Source organism: Polypterus senegalus, chromosome 18 (assembly GCF_016835505.1).
Source record: "Polypterus senegalus isolate Bchr_013 chromosome 18, ASM1683550v1, whole genome shotgun sequence".
NCBI classification, from domain to species: domain Eukaryota; kingdom Metazoa; phylum Chordata; class Cladistia; order Polypteriformes; family Polypteridae; genus Polypterus; species Polypterus senegalus.
This window is the reverse complement of record NC_053171.1, coordinates 52640110-52660814: the sequence shown is the minus strand read 5'-3', so window position 1 is coordinate 52660814 and position 20705 is coordinate 52640110. Positions and strand designations below refer to the sequence as shown.

Below are 20705 nucleotides of genomic sequence, written 5' to 3'. Positions count from 1 at the left end.
TCTAGTGTTTGAAATATTGAGGAAACCCCACGGTTCTCAATAATGTAATATTTTGCTGTTCGCCTCCGCTTATAGTTCCAGTATAATGCAAGTGATAGATTTATTTTGCTCTGAATATGAAGTGCACTTCAAAGAAGAAAAAGTCAATTTTTGTCTTTATTAGTGACAGTTCAATGTTGGGTGTGTGGCACTGTTTGTGAGGGAAATTAATGTTTTCATAGTTAGTAGGAGCAGAGCTTAGAAATCATAAATGGGCCCGTTGTTCTTCGTGTCTGTAGTCAGTGATTGAATAGCACTGAACATTTTTTACCTCTGGAAAATGACGAGATCTGTAGTAAATAGTTGACTGTTACTTCTTGATCTGTTAATCCTGCTATTGTTTGTCTGTCTGTTCTAGTATGGTGATGTTCTCAATGTTATAATCTCAAATAAGAAGAATGGCAGTGCTATAGTGGAGTTTGCCACACTGAAAGCAGCAGTAAGTCACTTCATGTTCCTTTGCTTGATTACAGTAGATTTAGAAAGTATTCAGGGCCCCTTCACTTTCTGCACACTTTATTGTGTTGTAGACTTAGTTTGAAATGGATAAATTTGCCATTTTTGCCCTTCAATCTGCATTCAATACCCATCAAAATGAAAACATGTTTTCAGAAAGTTTGGTTCATTTATTAAAAATCAAAAATTGAAATCAGTTAATTATATAAGTATTCAGACCCTTTGCCCTGGAAATCCAAAGTGTGCTCAGGTACATCTGGTTTCCTTCAATTCTCCTCCAGAGATGTACCTAGCTGATAGGTAGTTTGAGAGGGTTTGTAGGAGGGGATATAGTTCTATGATTCATGTCTGAACAATCTCCAGACAGTTTTCCAGGAAAGCCCCAAGCCCAGTCTGGTTATTTTTGTGTCTCACCTTGTACTTTGTTCTAGTTTGCAAAATTGACTAAATGTTGTCCTTATGAATGGCATCTGAGGCAAAGTACAGAAAACTACCACTACCAAAGATAGTGCAAGCAAGATAAACTTATGAGCCATCTTGTAGAAAACCACAATTTGGTCACTCTCATTTTTGTGATAAAGATCATTTAGAAGTGACTTGAATGCCAATCTAATCCATATACCAATACCCGTTGAACTGCATAGCAATGTGTATCTGATACCTCAATGACATAGGAACTATGAAAGGCTATGAATGAAATGACTACTTGGTTGAGGGATTACCACCTAATTCATACAAATGTTTGTTTTCTTTCAATACCCCAAATGTATTGAAAGACAAGCAGAAAGCAGAATAGAATGAGAGGCACACTGGGACCCCACCACAAAGCGTCTTGATTTCCACATCCTGGCAATGGTACAAACATAATCCATTAGACTTGCATTTCAGACTAACTGACACATGACAACAGCCTTAGGGCTGGTTTGGTGAACATGATACAGAAATTCCTCATTTATAGCATATAGCTACTGGGATATAATAGGCAGCCCAAAGAACTAGTTGATACTATGACTTTCATGAATGCAAAATGGGCACATACATGATGGACAACAGGAAAAATGACAAAGGAAAAAAATGCTTAAACCGGATAAACCATGATTCCATGCTTGTACCCTCCACCTTGTTATATTGATTGTATATTTGATATGTACCATAACAAATAACATTATAATTTTATCTAACAGACACTTGCATTCAAGAATGAAAGAGGCTTAGTGGATAACCCATTAAAGATCTCTTGGCTGGAAGGACAGGTGACTTCAGAAGAAGCTATTTCAACAAAGTCTGGACAGTTCATACATGGAACCAACCAGGTAAGGTGGTGTTATTAGTGTTAATAGTTAAAAGTAGATAGATAAGTACAAACACATGTGCACTCTATGGTTTGAACACACTCCAGAATGACTAAAAAGGAAGAAAATTTAAAAAGAAAGAAAACTTCTGACTTGACAGTCCCAATCCCAGTGAGGCACCATACAGGCATATAGCTGTTGGTATGAAGGAGCCCCAATAACGATTCTTGACAGACTTCTACTTAATGATTTATTGACTGAAAGTCCTCTGTGTTAGTGTGTCACTGAACAATGTGTAGCATTGTTTCATAATGGTGTTGTGTTTTGTTTTAACTCTCTCCTTTGCTGCTACCTCTGTGGGTCACGAATGTATTCCATAACTGAGTCTACCCTACCCTTCCTTATATACTGTAGTTCATTTGTGTTATGAGACCAGTCCAACCTCTTCATTCTTAATTATGATTTAACTGAATTTTTATATTTGAAATAAATGTACCGATCACATTTTGTGCTTTACTTGCTGAAATTCAACGTCTAAGCTCAGTAAACCTTTTAAGGTTTTTCTTCTTAGAATCTGTATATTCAACTGCTCTTTAGATTTAAACTTAGAATTGAGCTGTCATTTTAGTTGTGCTTGTTCTAAACTGTACTTAACATACAGTAAAACAAGAAGAAAATCAATTAAGGTAGGGCCTGTTTTCAGTAATTATAACATTTGCATTTACTGTAGCTCTGACCTGAAATTCTGCTTTACCTTTGTCTGGTCTAGTGGTGTTGGCATGAAAAAGCAATTGGACAATTATTCAGAAGATTACCCTTTAACCCCCGGCCACTGCACCAGTTATTCAAGTCTGTCAAAAGTGTTAATGTTAGTTTTAAATAAAAATAACCTACATTTTCCAAATTTTCAGACATAGTTTACACATTTCTACACCATAAAAAAGTTATCATAATTTCAACCCTTCTTGTATTTTCTCACCCTAATTTTCATAATGCTTGTTTGCAAGAAGTACCATCATGCAATTCATTATCAATGTTAAAATTTATTTTTTGAATATCATTCCTTCTGATAAGGTTTTATTTATCAGATGAGATGAATTTGAAATATATCCTTCACATTTCGTAACCTTGCTACTTGAACTGTTTTCATGCAACTGGTCTGTTTTTCTATACTACTTGAATGTTCTTGATTTTAACATAAAAAGGTAGTTTATCTCCTTATTGGACATAAATGCAATCATATTCCACATTGTCAAAATAGATGTTTGCTCTTCATGTAATGTGGCTCTGATATTTCATGTCAAAATAATGATGCCAGTAGTAAAAACTTGAATTAAAAAAAAATAAATAAATCAGATGAATTAGAAACTTTCATTTGCAGAGTTCTGATGATACTGTTGACCCTGCCCATCCAGTCACTCAGTATTGGTCAGTGAAGATTTATCGAAGTTCTAAAATTCAACACTTCATCACTTAAAAGGCTAAATCATGAATTTATTAACATAACACACCATTTAATGTTACTCTTGATTTTCAGAAGGCTTTTGATAAGTTACTGCAACAAATGTTAGTGATCAAACTAAAAAGAATTGGGCGTTAAGGGTGGGGTGTTTAGGTGGTAAAAAATGGGCTCAAACACAGGAAGCAGAGGATAATATAATCAAGTGATGTTAAAAGTGGTGTCCAGCAGGGGTCAGTGTTGGGGCCACTGCTCTTTTTGATGTACATAAACAATTTGACAAAAATTTAATCAGTTAACTGATTAAGTTTGCAGATGATTCCCAACCAGGTGGAATTGTGTATAATGAAGAATAAGCTAAATTGTTTCAGAGGTTCCTAGACAACATACAAGCTTGGGCAGATAAAATTTAATGTTAAGTAAATATAATGTATTACATATAGAAAGTAAAAACTTGAGATTTGAATACACAATGGACTTAAAAAGGATCAATTTGAATCTCTAGTATTTGTGTTGGAATACCGCATACATCTGTTTATCTTCATGTTTTATTTGTAATTTTGTTTATGTATGCTTGTGTTGACTCTGTTACTTTGCATCTGTCTCGATTATCATTTCCTCCCTTGCTATTTTTTATTTAAGTCTCTTACTATATATATTGAATTATTCAAACGTAATCTTATGCTTTTAATAATTCCTCCATTATGATACACACATTTTGAAAGTATGAAAACTATTTATTAACTCATTTATTCATAAAGCTCATTAACTGTCAGTTTCAAATCTCACTTATTGAGGCAGTTAACTTCAGCTCACTAGGGCTAACGAGCTGAGGTTTTTACCTTGCATTCCATTAAACATGTTTATTGACATTTATTTTTTTTTTTTTTTATTGGTTTGTTTCAATAAAAAATAGCATTCTCCTGCAAAACCAAGTTTCTTGCTAATGTTCCTTGTGGCTTGCTTGCTTTTGTCTTTGATTTTCACTCTCCAATGTTGTTCATAAATTGAAAATGGATTAAAAAAAATGGATTTATCAAACCAGAAAGAATTCATAAGATGAAAACATATAATTGTGGCATTTTTATTTTGATTTGGTTTTAAATGTCAGAAATTATTCAGACTTCTTAAAAATATTATTACATTGTTCATATTGTAATAACTACAGACAAAGCAGAATTGTGGGTAACACCATTGTAAACCCCATTTTGACTGACAAGGAAATAAAGAGAATGAGTAAATCAAAATGGCGGCTGTTGCCTTGTGACAGTAGGGCTTATTTAGAACCGCCTCTTTACCCTCAGACATGGGTTCAAAAATATACATCTACTCCCCATGGGTGGCTTGCTTATATACAGTAGTGGCTGTAGCTACATCTTTTCTGGGTTCCTAAAATCAATTAGCTGCGGATTTGTTAAGGTAGGATCCAGCATGAGTCAAACAAGTAACAAGAGGAATTCCTCAATGCAATAAAGTTCATTTTAAAAAGCTTTAGGGAAAATTTTTAAATGAGCAAATCGTAAAACTTCAAAAAAAAACTTGTTACACACACATAATAAAAGGGAAAAAAGTTTCTTCTCTGTTTCATTACAATCTTAGCTTTTTCATTTTACACCTCACTTTCTGTAACTAAAAATTGTGTTACTTTTCTAAGGCAAACTTTAGCACGTTCAGTACAGTTTGAAACTGTTTACCCTCTATGCCTTACCAACTGCAGGGCAGACCATAAGCTGAACTAGTCTCTAGTCAGAATGACAAGAAGTATTTAGACTATTCCATGTACATTTTAGCTTGTATGTGTTATACACGAACCTCCCATTGACTATGCATTAATTTACAGGCATAGGTTTTAACATACTGTAACTAGGAAAATACATTGATCAGTATAACATAAGCTAACTAACAGATAGCTTAGACAGAGGCATTCCGAAGGATTGGGACTTCCTGGGGTTTCCTGGATTGGATCGTCCTCCAGTACTGCAGGGGAAAAGAGAGATCTTTTTCTCCTTGGAGTGAGTGATATTGCTTATCTTGCGAAAGCCTTGAAGATGCACATGTGCTTGACAATATTTATAGGCACCTATGCTTCTGTTACTTTTTAACTTCAGAGTTCCTTAGTTATACCAGATTGACACAAAATAGTCGGGTTTTGGCATGAAATGAACTTGGAATGGGATGAATTTACATTATTAAAATTGAAAATTACATCCGTGTGAAGGAGAGCATGCGTTTAACCTAGTTGGGGCATTTGTTAAAAAAAAAAAATGAATGTGCAAAATTGATTTAGATTATGCCAGACCATGTTCATTTTTAGGTACACGTGTAGTTTGCACAGAATGTATCCTTTTCTCCATCTTATCGGCTCAGCATTTCTTCTTGTTAAATCTGCTCATATTAAAGCAGTGAAGGCATATTAAAGTAAAACTGTTTTCAGTGAATGACAGATCACAGTTTTTGTGCCTTTTTCTGAGTTAAAATCCTTTTGTCATCCCAAAAACGTGTGTTAGTTTGACTTTTGTTTCTTTGTTGGCTCAGTACAAGTGTGCCTTTTTGCTTACATCACCTAGCACTGGATACTGACCTTGTGCCCCACTGCTGAAAAAATAACTCCCGACTCTCTCTCCTGAAAATGCAGGTTGCAGAATATTTTTTGAAGGTTAGTGCCTTGTAGTCCCAGCATTGCAACGTGTTAGTGAGTCCTGTTGTCACATCAGAAAATAGTGTTGTTTGTTTCCTTTCAAAGAGTCTTTTTTTATTTTATTTTGTTTTGGTAATAAAAACTCACAGCACAAATTTGAATCTGAAAAATCCTGTAAAAATGATCATGCAGTGTTGGTTGTAATTTGGTTGTAATATATTGAAGATTATTAAATGCAATCCACCATGTTAACCACATTAGAGTACAATACATATACAAGTGGTGTGTTTAATTGTGGCATGATTTTATTGTGTCATAATTAAAACCAAATTATAGATTGTTTTTACTGCTTCACACAATTTTCATGCTAATTTAAAATGCAATACAAAAATGTACTGCTTTTTAATTTATGTCTATAGATTACATGTCATAACTTAAAGCAAAGCAAATGTGCTGCATTTTACTGAGCAGCTGCTTGGAGTGAATTACCTTTCAATTCAAGACCACACATTGACTACATTCTGTTTTGACTGAGTAAATGACCAATTAATGAATTACTATAGGAGGTCAGCACTACATTTATGTTAATTCTGAAGAAAGTAAATACATATTTTTGATTTTAGTTTTCAGGTAATACAGTACCTCAACAAGTATAGTATATCTTTGTTTTTAATTCTCATTTGTGGTTAATGCTGTGAGAAATCTTAGCAGAGTTTCTCAATTTGTAATATTACCAAAGAACAGTTCACCCAACTCTGATCACAATGTGTTAAATTAAAATCTTATGGAAGTTCCCAAATGCAACATGAGCATAAAATCAAAGGGAACTGAAAAAAACAGCAAAATAAGCATTACGTGGTTTTGCGTAATAAAGTGCCCTTAGCCCTTAGCCCTTTGCCTATTTAGTACTTGAAAGAGATGTTTCTTTACCTAGATCCCATCATATGCGATGCATTACTGTTGGCAGTTGAGGTTTAATATGGTTGATTTGCAAAAGCAATAGCGTAACGAATGAGGTGAAGACATTGCGTTAATTAAGGAAAATATGAAACTAGCAAGAAAATGAAAAGGTATATCCATAGAACCTAAATTGGTGTAAGTTTGAGCAGTTTGTTACATTACATGTCATCTACTTCTTCACTTTGGTAGAATGTTAACTTTTTCCCCCTCCAAACATCTGCTGTTTATTTGAGTGGTGAAATTCATCTCCTGCGTGTACAGTATAATATATATACACTGTGACATGTGGCTGGGGGTGGTACCCAGCCTGGACGCCCAGGAGGACCGGAGGAGGGCTTATGCCTCCTCCAGACCACATGGGGGCAACTGCCCTGGTTGCTTTGGTGACCACAGGAACTGAGCTTGGAAGCTCAACCCTATAGGGGCCCGTGGTCACCGCCAGGGGGTGCCCCAATGCCTGAGGAGCCCTGGCCCTCAGCACTTCTGCCACACCTGGAAGTGCTGGGGGGAAGAAGACCAGGGACACCCAGAGTGCTTCTGGGTGCGCAGCCGGTACTTCCGCCACACTGGGGAGTGCTGGCGGAAGCTAAATGGGAAGCATCTGGAGCATGTCCGGGTGTGTATAAAAGGGGCCGCCTCCCTCCATTCAATGGCTGGAGTCGGGAGGACGAGAGACAAGGTCTAGGTGGAGAGGAGTGGAGGCGGCCTGAAGAGAAGAGAGAGGCATTGTAAGGCCTGGACTTTTAAAGAGTTTGGGGGTTGTGTGTGCACTGTTGTAAACATTAGTTGTTTAATACACGTGTGCTGGGTGATTTAACCATGTGTACCTGTCTGTGTCCGGGCCATGTTCCACAACACATAGACATTTATACAAATTTACATATTAAAAAAAAAAATAAAATCAGCCTAAAGAGACATCCTGTGTGTACGTGTCTATAATATAAATACATTGAGCATTTACTTTGGCCTCCTAAAAAGAGAATGTTTACAACTTCTCCCAGCAGTTCAGCTTTGAAGACATTTACAAGAACTATATTTAGACTATTTCTCCTTGGCATTATTATCTCCATCAATGCTGACATTTGAAAAAAACTTTGACAACTGCCTATCTAAAGCCAAAATTTAATTTCACAACATATCAAAGAGTGTCTAACAAGATATATCAAGTTTATCATGATACTTATTTACAGAACTCTGGTCATTTATAGTCTAATGGAAACCTAAGTCCTCTAAGATGGGAGATGACACAGTTTGAGAAGTCCTATTTGCCACTCTCCAAGCTTTATGCTACGTATGAAATTAATTATTTACATCTGAAATTAGAAAATATCGTAGCCATTTTCAAAAGTTTGGAATACGTTTGCCTGCCAGAGCAGTTAAGTAAAATACTTAATCATGGAGAAGATGAAGGGCATACTTATTCTCAAATGAAAAATGCCCACAGTGAGCTCAACTAAGATTTTTGTGACATCCCAAGAAAGCTTGTCATAGCTACTCTCCCCAACATACGTGGAAATAGTAAGGACCAAAGATGCACATTACTGTCACTCCAAGAACTGCAACAAGCAATTTTTATTTGTTTTCATTTCAGTAGTCTAATCAAATGTGCCCAGGTACAAAAACATTCCCTGACCAACTGGGACATATAATGTCTCCAGTAGGTACTGTGTCTACTCTGAGGTCTCCTCCCATTTGGACATGCCAACACCTCCGTAGGTAGGCATTCCAAAGGTATCCTAATCAGCTGCCTCCTTTCAATGCAGAGGAGCACCAGCTCTGCATTGAGCTACTCCCAAATGTCTGAACTCCTCAACATATCTCTAAGGTTAAACCTACATACCCTGCAGTCCATGATCTAGTATTTGCAGACACTGCCCAAAGCGCATGGCCAAAGGTGAAGGTAGGAATGTGAATCCACCGATGAGTCAAAAGCTTTGCCTCCTTCCTCAGCACAACTGACCAGTACAACGTCCACACAACTATAGACTCTGCTGTGATCCACCTGTCGATCTCTCACTTCTTCCCTCACTCGTGAGCAAGACCCTGAAATTACTTAAATTCCTTCAGTGGCTCAGCCACTTGTAGGAAGAGCCATAAGGGTCTTGTATAATGTCATTTGAGCAGCTGTCAAAGGCAATTGCCTCATTGAAATGATCGCCAGATGCTGAAACTAACTCCAGGGACTTAGAATGTGATCTCTCTGTAAGTTGAGAAGCTTGAGCTGGTACGACAGTTAGAGATCTACCATCTACATATTTAATAAGTGCACACATAAAATTTTGAAATAATATCTGCGCACCTTTTATATTAATTTTATGTGCAGTAAATAAATGTGCAGATAATAATATAAAATGTTTTAGTATTGGCCATTCATCCATTTATGACAACTGCTTACTTTAGTTTAAGTCAAGTTACAGCTGGAGTATTCCATAACTGTAAGGCAGTGCCCCAATCTAAATGTGACAATATTTCATAACAAAATGGACAAAGACATAATTGACCTTTCAGTGGTGCAGGACAGTTGAGAATGTTGGAACAAATAAATTTTCTATCTCAGCAACAAGACTGTAGTTTTCGAGTTTTCATTCATCAGTTACAGATTGAATGTGTTGATGTATCCATTCATTTACTGATCTGATCTAACCCAAATTCAGTGTCTCAGGGAGCTAAAGTTTGACTTTAAACCACAGTGGAAGCGAGTCAGTCACAGGACATGGGCTTTTAACAATATGATCTCTCTCTTATCAAGCTAGATTAAAGTCACCATCTAACCTAATCTACATATCTTTGTGATGTTAGAAAAAAACCCATGTGCACATGGGAAAGCGGAGGTACTTGAGGAGTTGTAAGGCAAATGCACAAACTGAATTTGTTTAGAAGACCATTAAGATTCTTATTAAAACACTGTTGACATAATGGTATAATTTCAGCCATGTTCCCTCAGAAACTCGTAAGACCCCTTCACTTTTCACATTTTGCTTTGTTGCAGTCTTGTACTAAAATGTTTTAAATTATTTTTTCCCTCATCAAGCTACACTCATTGCTTCAAAATGACAAATATGAAAGCAGTATTTTAAACATTTTTGCATTTTTATTAAAAATAAAATAACCCTTTAATTCAAGTATTCCTACATTTTAGTACTTAGTTGAAACTGCTTTGGCAGCCTTTCTATCCTGAGGTGGTCTTGGGTTTAATGTAACAGGTTTCACACACCTGGTTTTGTGGATTTTCTGTCATTCTTCTCTGCTTTGTCAGGTTGGGTGGAGACCATCAATGAACAGCTATTTTCAGGTCTCTCCAGAAATGTTCAACTGGGTCCAAGTATGGTATCTGAGTTAGCCACTCTGGTACATTTCCCAGAGTTGTCCCTAAGCCTCAATACACTGAAAAGGTTTGGGGTAGCCACCCGTATATTGTCCCTAGCTGCAAAAAGGTTTAACAAAAACAAGTTAATGTCAGGTTGAGTTCCAGGATTGAACTGACGAGGCTTTGAAAAATGGCGGCTTTATAAGCAATGAACCAGAAGTGACATTAGCCTGGGGGCCAGAAGTGACATCAGTCTGGGCGCCGGAACAGGAAGTGATGTTAAATCAGGCAGGTTTCCCCGTATTTGGTCTGTACAAATAACAGAGGTAGGTTTAGTGCACCCCACCACCCCCTGGCCTGGTGGGTAATTACCTCCACTTGGTCCACTCAGCTCCTTCCTAGTTGCACGTGTGTGACAGTGCTTAGGGTCCTTGTCATGTTGCATGGTAAACTTCTTAGGTCCATGGTACTCTGAGCAGGTTTCTCATTAAGGCTTTCTCTGTATTTTGCTCTTTTCTGCCAACCCTTTTTTGTCTCCTAGTCCCTGTCACGAAAAAAACAATTCCACAGCATAATACTGGGACCACCTGAGTAATACTATTCCAACGGTGCCTGGTATCCTCCAAATTTGACACTTACTAGCGCATTAAGCATAGGAAAGGCACTATATAAACCAGTAATAATAATAATATTAAAAAAAAGACAAACAGTTCAGTCTTGGGTTTTATCAGACCAAAGAGTCTTTTTTCTAGTCGGAGAGTCCCTTCAGTGTCTTTTTGTAATCTGAAAGTGGGCTTTCATGTGTTGTTTGGCCCTTCTGCCATAAATTTCAGATTATGGATTATGGTGGTTGTCCTCCTGCAAGATTCACCCATCTCCGTACAGGCTCTATAGAGCTCAGCTGGAGTGACCACTGTGTTCTTGGTCACCACTCTTACTAAGGTCCTTCTCTCCTGATTGTTCAGTTTGGCTGGGTGGCCAACTCTATGAGTACTGTAGTCTTCAATTTGAGAAGTATGGAAGCCACTCTGCTCTTGGGAACCTTCTGTGCTATAGAGATTTTTTTTTTTTTTATATACAAATAAGACATCCCCAGATCTATACCTCAACACAATCCTGTATCTAAATTCTGCAGGAAATTCCTTTGGACTCAAGGCTTGGTTTTGTTTAACTGGGACCTTTTAACACTAGAATTACCAGAGCCTACGAAAAAACCTGTAAATCCTTCCCACCTTAAATGCCTTTGCACCTCTCTATCAGTGTCTTTTGTCTTTCTAAATGTGTTGATAAGCCCAAGCAGCAAGCAGCCTGCCATACCATCCCCCCACCGCCTCAGAACGGGCAAGAAGTTCTCCCAGTTCCTGACTTGATTGATTATCTGGGAGTGAACTACCAAGAATTGTAAGGGGAAATAATTTGATGTGTGTTTTGCGTCTACAACAATCTATGTAAACACATTGTTAAAACATAAACTTTTTAATGTTTTAATAATAAATAACAAAATATAAACATTACTTGTATAATGTGTGAAGGCTGATGGCCAAATATCAAATAAACACTTTCACAAAAGGTGCAAGTACAATACGACAGCTTACGTGGTGCTGTGGTTAGAACTGCCGACAATCCAGAGGTTGTGAGTTCGAAACCGGTTACTTTTTATCTGAAACTGGAAATAACTGTAGCTGTGAGTGGTGTTTTGAGACAATGGAACTGGAAATTCTCTGATCTGGAGGGATAAAAGCTGACACACAAATGCTGGTGAATCTGCATCCTTCGTATCCCACCGTCACATGATTTTTTGTTTCAGTTTTATTGAGTGTTCCTGCTTACGCTGAATTAGTATGCACCTTATGGTCCATGATGTCAAAGCCGCACTGACAAAAAAAAAAACAGACATAGGTATATATGATATTTGGAATAACTCATTTTATGACCTGTATAGTACATTTCAGAAAACATTGTGGCACTGATGCAACATTATACATATTATTCATATTCATTCGCACACCTTCTTGCGCTTGTAATCAGTGGCCTCGTTTTTTTGATCTTGCCAGTGTCCTCTTTTCGGTGCATGGTTCTGTTTCTTTTGTAGTCCAAGACATGCAGAGGAAAGAATAGTACAGAGAGTTCCGTTCCGTGCTATTTGCAATCATCAGATTCAAATATGAACAGTTCCCACATATCCAAGGACCATCCTTCCTACATTTACGACATGTGTACCTGTTGTAATGCACACATTTCTCTCTATGCTGTGGTTCCTATTACATTGAAGGGGCGCCTGACAGTATACAGTATATATATATATATATATATATATATATATATATATAAACTCAAACCGATTATGACAGCAGCAATCCAAGCTGTGAGAAAACACTAAAAAAGAGGTGTGTCAGACGTCATGGTACATTTTCTGATGCAGCTAGACGAAAACAACTTCGTGACGCTGCCGCCAAATACACAAAACAATTACTTTGACAATCATGTTACGTTATTTTTAAAATGTTTCCTTTTCTTTTTCATAACTTCTTTAACGCATGACTTCGCTGCGAAGTGCGGGTATTTTGCTATATATATATACATACATACACAGTGGTGTGAAAAACTACTTGCCCCCTTCCTGATTTCTTATTCTTTTGCATGTTTGTCACACAAAATGTTTCTGATCATCAAACACATTTAACCATTAGTCAAATATAACACAAGTAAACACAAAATGCAGTTTTTAAATCATGTTTTTATTATTTAGGAGAAAAAAAATCCAAACCTACATGGCCCTGTGTGAAAAAGTAATTGCCCCCTGAACCTAATAACTGGTTGGGCCACCCTTAGCACCTATAACTGCAATCAAGCGTTTGCGATAACTTGCAATGAGTCTTTTACAGCTCTGGAGGAATTTTGGCCCACTCATCTTTGCAGAATTGTTGTGATTCAGCTTTATTTGAGGGTTTTCTAGCATGAACCGCCTTTTTAAGGTCATGCCATAGCATCTCAATTGGATTCAGGTCAGGATTTTGACTAGGCCACTCCAAAGTCTTCATTTTGTTTTTCTTCAGCCATTCAGAGGTGGATTTGCTGGTGTGTTTTGGGTCATTGTCCTGTTGCAGCACCCAAGATCGCTTCAGCTTGAGTTGACGAATAGATGGCCGGACATTCTCCTTCAGGATTTTTTGGTAGAAAGTAGAATTCATGGTTCCATCTATCACAGCAAGCCTTCCAGGTCCTGAAGTAGCAAAACAACCCCATCACACTACCACCACCATATTTTACTGTTGGTATGATGTTCTTTTTCTGAAATGCTGTGTTCCTTTTACGCCAGATGTAACGGACATTTGCCTTCCAAAAGTTCAACTTTTGTCTCATCAGTCCACAAGGTATTTTCCCAAAAGTCTTGGCAATCATTGAGATGTTTCTTAGCAAAATTGAGACGAGCCCTAATGTTCTTTTGCTTAACAGTGGTTTGCGCCTTGGAAATCTGCCATGCAGGCCGTTTTTGCCCAGTCTCTTTCTTATGGTGGAGTCGTGAACACTGACCTTAATTGAGGCAAGTGAGGCCTGCAGTTCTTTAGACGTTGTCTTGGGGTCTTTGTGACCTCTCGGATGAGTCGTCTCTGCGCTCTTGGGGTAATTTTGGTCGGCCGGCCACTCCTGGGAAGGTTCACCACTGTTCCATGTTTTTGCCATTTGTGGATAATGGCTGTCACTGTGGTTCACTGGAGTCCCAAAGCTTTAGAATTGGCTTTATAACCTTTACCAGACTGATAGATCTCAATTACTTCTGTTCTCATTTGTTCCTGAATTTCTTTGGATCTTGGCATGATGTCTAGCTTTTGAGGTGCTTTTGGTCTACTTCTCTGTGTCAGGCAGCTTCTATTTAAGTGATTTCTTGATTGAAACAGGTGTGGCAGTAATCAGGCCTGGGGTGGCTATGGAAATTGAACTCAGGTGTGATACACCACAGTTAGGTTATTTTTTAACAAGGGGGCAATTACTTTTTCACACAGGGTTTGGATTTTTGTTCTCCCTAAATAACAAAAACCATCATTTAAAAACTGCATTTTGTGTTTACTTGTGTTATATTTGACTAATGGTTAAATGTGTTTGATGATCAGAAACATTTTGTGTGACAAACATGCAAAAGAATAAGAAATCAGGAAGGAGGCAAATATATATTTACAGTGGTGTGAAAAACATATATATATATATATATATATATATATATATATATATATGACAGCAACACTCATAACAGTGACAAAACAATTACATTGACAATCATGTTACGTTATTTTCAAAATGTTTCCTTTTCTTTTTCTTTACTTCTTTAACACACTACTTCTCCGCTGCGAAGCGTGGGTATTTTGCTAGTTTATTACTAAAACATGAAAAATGTTTCTGTTTTAACGATGTGTTTACATAGATTGTTGTAGACACAAAACGCACATCAAATTATTTCCCCTTAAAATTCTGGGTAGCTCACTCCCAGATGATCAATCAAGGCAGGAACTGGGAGAACTTCTTGCCCGTTCTGAGGTGGGGGAGTTAGGGGGGAAGTGGTATGCAAAGCTGCTTTCTGCTTGGGCTTATCGACACATTTAGAAGACAAAAGACGCTGACGGAGAGGTGTGAAGTGATTTAAGGTGGGCTGAATTTATAGGTTTTTTCGTAGGCTCTGGTAATTCTAGTGTTAAAGGGAGGTGTGTGCATTCCTGAATCAGTCAAATCAATTGAATTGACCATAGTTGGACAACATGTATAATCATCTTAATAATGATGAATAGAATGAAATTCACCTGAGTCAAATTTCAAGTGTTGTAGCAAAGGTTCTGAATACATGTGTAAATGTGAGAGTTATATTTTTTGTTTAAACAATGTGCAAAAATTCTTAAAATCCTGTTTTCACTTTGACATTATGGGGTATTACGTGTTGCTTGATGATGGAAAAAATCATATTTAAACTGTTTTAGCATAAGGCTGCAGCATAACAAAATGTGTAAAAACTGAAGGTGTCTGAATACTTTCTCAAGGCACTTTAACTCTGTTATTATGAATTTATGATTTGAGTAGAAGCATTAAAGCTTTTCATGTAAATAATGTTTATTTATTGTGCCATGTTAACCATATGGAAGTGGCTCTTGAAGCACATGAACTTTACAACAGGCCATCTTTATGACTCCTCCTCAAATATTCACGAATGAATTGTGTAATTTATATGTATTGTAAGCAACTTATCAAGTAGAGAAGCTAACCTGGGAGGTCTGTAGATGAGTTAAATGCTGTCTTTGGAATGTAATTTCACAGCAGATGTTTCAGCTATTTCTTCAATAGTAAATAAAAGTATTATATGAACCTCCAGTCTCTTGGGAGACTTTAAAATATTAGATTCAAAATTGGAACAAGCTTAACACAAGTCATGCTCCTTTGCTAGTGGAATGGTTGCATGTGACAATCTAGATGAAAATATGTCCATGTTGTATTATGAAGCAGCTGCAGATGAGACTACGGTTTCTTCAGCTGTGGACTTTGTTTTCTGAGAATTCTGCTGACTCTTAGATATTCCCCACTGTTCTGTCCTGTTGTGTGGCTGAACTCGCATGTTCACTGCCAGGTGCTTCCCCAAAAGAGCAAAATTATGTATTTTCATTAGTTTGTTTTTGGTTTTTAACCTCCCTTTTACATTATTACAACTTTAAATGTACATAAGCTGAATACAAATCTGCAATAGGGGGCCTTGACTATGACAAACTTTGTGGCACATTTCATTTAATGTAGCAAGGCAATAAATATTTCATAAAATATGAGGGGTCTCTAATGGGAGGTGAGACTACCTATGAAGGAGTAACGTCAGGTGCTTAATTTTATTTATTTATTTATTTATTTTTTTTAAAGTAGACCAGACTTTGCAATTCTTGCCAACCTTTAACCCCGCAAATGTTTCTGCAGCTTGCCAAAGCTGAAAAACAATGTGAAAGTTGTCCTTCTGAGTCTCCTTTCATCATGACAATGTCCACCACACAATGTGTACATGACAGTGGAAATTTTACAAAGACGCAACTTTAAACTGTTTCCCCACCCTTCTTATTTGCAAGATATGGCACTTTTTTTTCCTGATATGAAGAAACCCGCCATTTTGACACAAATGATACTGTGATTGATGAGGTGGTGCTGTTGTGTGACATTCAAGAAGTTTCATTTTTTTTCCCCAAGGGGATTCAGATTTTAGAAATCTGGTGGGAGAAGTGAGTTCACCATCAAGGAGACTGCACTGAAAAATCCTAAAATGACATTGTGCTGCACCACTTCTTTCCCAGGTAGGCTCACTTCTCATGAGACACCCCTTGTAGTATACTTTTAAATACCAACATATTGAAATAAGCTTGAAATCAGGGGTATGTCTCAATCTGCTGGATAGTGTAATATTTGAGACAGTAGAGTAATTTTTGGTGCACTGTTTTGCACATTTTGTTGATATTTTTTAATATACAGTAAACTGAAGCATGTAATCATTATTCTGGATCTATTTCATTTTCTTCACTCTTATTCAGTCTATTACCTTGCTATGCAGCCTCTTTAGAAGAGACGATTAGATAGATAGATCGATAGTTTATTAATCCCAAGGGGAAATTCACATAATCCAGAAGCAGCATACTGATACGTAAAACAATATTAAATGAAAGAGAAATAAAAATGCAGGTAAAAACAGACAATAACTTTGAATAATGTTAGCGTTTACCCCCAAGGGGTGGAATTGAAGAGTCGCATAGTGTGGGGGAGGAACGATCTCCTCAGTCTGTCAGTGGAGCAGGACAGTGACAGCAGTTTGTCGCGGAAGCTGCTCCTCTGTCTGGAGATGATCCTGTTCATTGGATGCAGTGGATTCTCCATGATTGACAGGAGCCTGTTCAGCGCCCGTTGCTGTGCCACAGATGTTAAACTGTCCAGCTTCATTCCTACAATAGAGCCTGCCTTCCTCACAAGTTTGTCCAGGTGTGAGGCGTCCTTCTTCTTTATGCTGCCTCTTCAGCACACCACTGCGTAGAAGAGGGCACTCGCCACAACCATCTGGTAGAACATCTACAGCATTTTATTGCAGATGTTGAAGGACGCCAACCTTCTAAGGAAGTATAGTCGGTACACTTATTAGTAAGCTACAGGAGTAATTGTAGGGATATTTTGAATTTCAGTAGATGTGTAAACCATGTAAAGACATGTTAACTACTATATCTTAATATAGTAATAGAATTAGATTTAAAGTCAAAAGGTTTTCCAGCATGAGGGGAGTTTCTTACCACCCATGAACAGTATGAAAAGCAGGCTTAGCATTAAAAAGCAGATCATTACATTTCACCCTGAATCTGACTCTGCCTTTACTGCAATAACATAGAATTTTGAGCCTGAGTCGTACTCAGGGTTAATGCCAAGGAAATTAAAAAGGTTAAAAAAAATAATAATATGAATATGTAAATGTGTTACTAGCAGCGTCAGGTCCCTCCCTGTGTTGAGTGTCATAAGTTATAGACACCCTCAAATACAGAACTGTTCCAAAGAAGATAAAGTTAAAATCACCAGCCTAACATATGCACATGATTGAGCTGCAGAAGGAATGCTGGAGTGAGCTATGCAGAAACAAGGTAAATGTGCAGAGGGCACCAAACCACTACACCAATATGAAGCATTTCATTTACTTTCCTTCTTATTATTTCCATTATAAAATAATTATTTTTAATTTCTTAATGATCATATTGTACCACACTAAATGTTGTTTTTTTTTTAATTACTACTTACATGGAAAATTATTTAATAATACATGGCTTAATTTTCAGCCCTTAATTGTGTGTATCACGCCTGCTTAAAAGTTCCTGGTATACTTTAACTTAGTTAAATCCCACTGCTCTTTCAAAGCAAAAAGACATTTCTTATTATTGTCGCTATATACGTGATACATGTTGTGAGACAGATGTGGCACGACCAATAAGCTGTGAGTTGGCAAACGTTTTTATTTGCATCATGCATTTGTTTAAATGAGTTAGGAATTATAATGAATTTGATCACTTTTACTACATTGCAACATGCTGCTTCCAATAGAAGAATGGCGGCCTCACATTGATCTTCTGAGTGTAATGGATGTGGCTGTAGCTGTCTGTTCACCTTTCCATCCATTTTCTTATTGCGGTGGCTAGTTACAGAAGTGACAAAATGAGCTTCTCTATATTTTTTGGTATTTGGAACACGGCATTGATTTCCGGGGAGATAATGGTCTTTTCACATGACCTTTGGGGTCCAGACTGCAGGGTCAGCCAATGTACAGGACCCCTGGAACAGTTTTCAGGGAAAGACCCTTGCTCTAAGGCCCAATGGAGTAGGATCCCATCTGGCAGTAGTGAGATTTGAACCAGTAACCTTCCAGACACTAGCTCAGATCCTTAACCACAGAGCCACCACTCTGTCTTGTCTAATTTAATTTAGTAAAACTGGACAAACCTACTTCTCTTTCAAAGCAAAAAGGCCTTTGTTAATTTTATTACATTATGATATTAGCTGAGAAATAAATAACATGATCTATTTATGCCCCGAGACAGAGATGACATTACTAATAAGCTGTTAGTTGGCAAAACATTTTACTTGCATCATGCATTATAATGAGTGAGGTATAAATTATAAAGAAATTAATTGCTTTTACTATATTGTGTTACATTGCCCCAATATAATGTAAAATAAACTAAAGTTCAGGCCCTGTTATATTTAGTCAGTCAGTCATTACCCAACCCGCTTTATCCTAACACAGGGTCACGGTGGTCTGCTGAAGCCAATCCCAGCCAGCACAGGGTGCAAGACAGAAACAAATCCCTGGGCAGAGCACGCACACACTAGGTACAATTTAGAACCGCCAATACACCTAACCTGCATGTCTTTGGACTGTGGGAGGAAATTGGAGCACACTAAGGAAACCCACGCAGGCACGGGGAGAACATGCAAACTCCACGCAGGGAAGACCCAGGAAGCAAACCCAGGTCTCCGTACTATGAGGCACAAGTACTACCACCTGGTATATTTAACACTGCATTATAAATTGGTGAAATACACAGACCCATGATCCTAGGAGGGAAAAAAAAGTAAAAGATAAGGAGCTGTTGATACTTCTTATGTGTTCTGAATAGTTGGCTCCTTCAGCTTCTCTACAATAGATGTTTTTTTATTACTTCTGGTGGCTCTAGAGCAAGCTGAATTTTTCTGGTTGGGGCAACACATTCTTTTGTTTTGCACATTAGAAAATACAGCTTGAAACTGATCACATAACTGATGTAATTTTCCTCCGTAGAGGTCTTCAAAGAAATGTGAATGTAAGGATGTAAAAGCAATTCTTTCATATGGTCAGAAGTTCTGACTAATTAACAGTATTCTTAATGTGTCACTGCAGCGTTCTTTCATTGCGTATCCTGGAATTTGTCTTGCATGGCTATGAGTCAGTTTGTACTCTTGCTTAATTGGTCTATATTCCAGAGTACTTCTTGCTTGTCTGTGTTGTTCAATGGGAATGGGAATGGGTTGTGTGATCCATCGAAAGGCTAGACCTAAACAACAGTTAATTCTCTGCGCAATTGTTGGCATGTCTTTGTCATTATTGCATTTTTTTATCCCGCAGTTGATGCTCAGCGGATGTCACTGCTCTTATTTTTCTTATTCTTGTGATTGTATTTTTTTTGTTGCGTGATTGGCCTCTTTGATGTACGTGACACACAGTAAATGATGCTGCTCTTCATTTTCTTACCGCCATGTCATTTTGCTAAGGTTGCCCTTATAAAATGTTATCAATTTCTAGAACATATGAAGTCATAAGCTGTTGATTATGGCCAAGATCAAGGTTCTAGCCACAATTGTTACTGAGAAATTCATGTAACAGTCAGACAGATCTTAGCATTTCATATTTCCAGAGATTCTCTGTAAAGAAATGTGTTGTTAATATTTCCATGTACAATCTAGTGATTAAGTTATCAGTTTGGAAACAAGTTCGCTAACCTCTGTATGTTAACTGCTAGCAAACCAACTTCACCCATAGCTGTGTGGAAGCTTAGTGAGGGTCATAATTGTTTGAATTAAAGATGGGCGGGAAGGGTTAAAATGTATAAGTGTAAAATTCTACTAGTCTGATAGAATTGTGATTTTTAAAAGAGTGGCATACATTTTATAGAAAAAATATACCAGATTAGGGTAGAGTAAAATCTTCACTTTAAGAGAATTGGAGCTGAACTTCAGCATGATTATCAAATGGAAGCCTTTGTGACAATATGAGTAGCATCATAGTACCATAAATCACAATTAGTTTGACACAAAGTCTGCATTTGACCACCTAATAACCAGACTGAATTCAAAACACAAGGTTTGTTCTACAGTTGCACAGCAGAGTCTCTTATTCCTTTCTCTATTTTTGTTTAAGCCGGACATAAATCTTTTAGTTTAATTTTTAAAATTGTGATTCTTTAAGTCAGTTATGGTTTGCTACTGCCGATGGCTCAGAGAAGATTTCACTAAACTTCTACTTTGCTTTCATTTTCA

The 20705-nt window shown here is 37.3% G+C and overlaps 1 protein-coding gene across 1 annotated transcript in view; it reads left to right on the top strand.

The window, feature by feature from the left end:
* dnajc17 (DnaJ (Hsp40) homolog, subfamily C, member 17) overlaps nucleotides 1–20705 on the top strand; it is a 147989-nt gene that overhangs the window by 95681 nt on the left and 31603 nt on the right. Inside the window, exons 7-8 of the mRNA XM_039741188.1 lie at nucleotides 398–478; nucleotides 1680–1808. Coding sequence (XP_039597122.1) covers nucleotides 398–478; nucleotides 1680–1808 — 210 coding nt within the window. The remainder of the gene's footprint in view (nucleotides 1–397; nucleotides 479–1679; nucleotides 1809–20705) is intronic.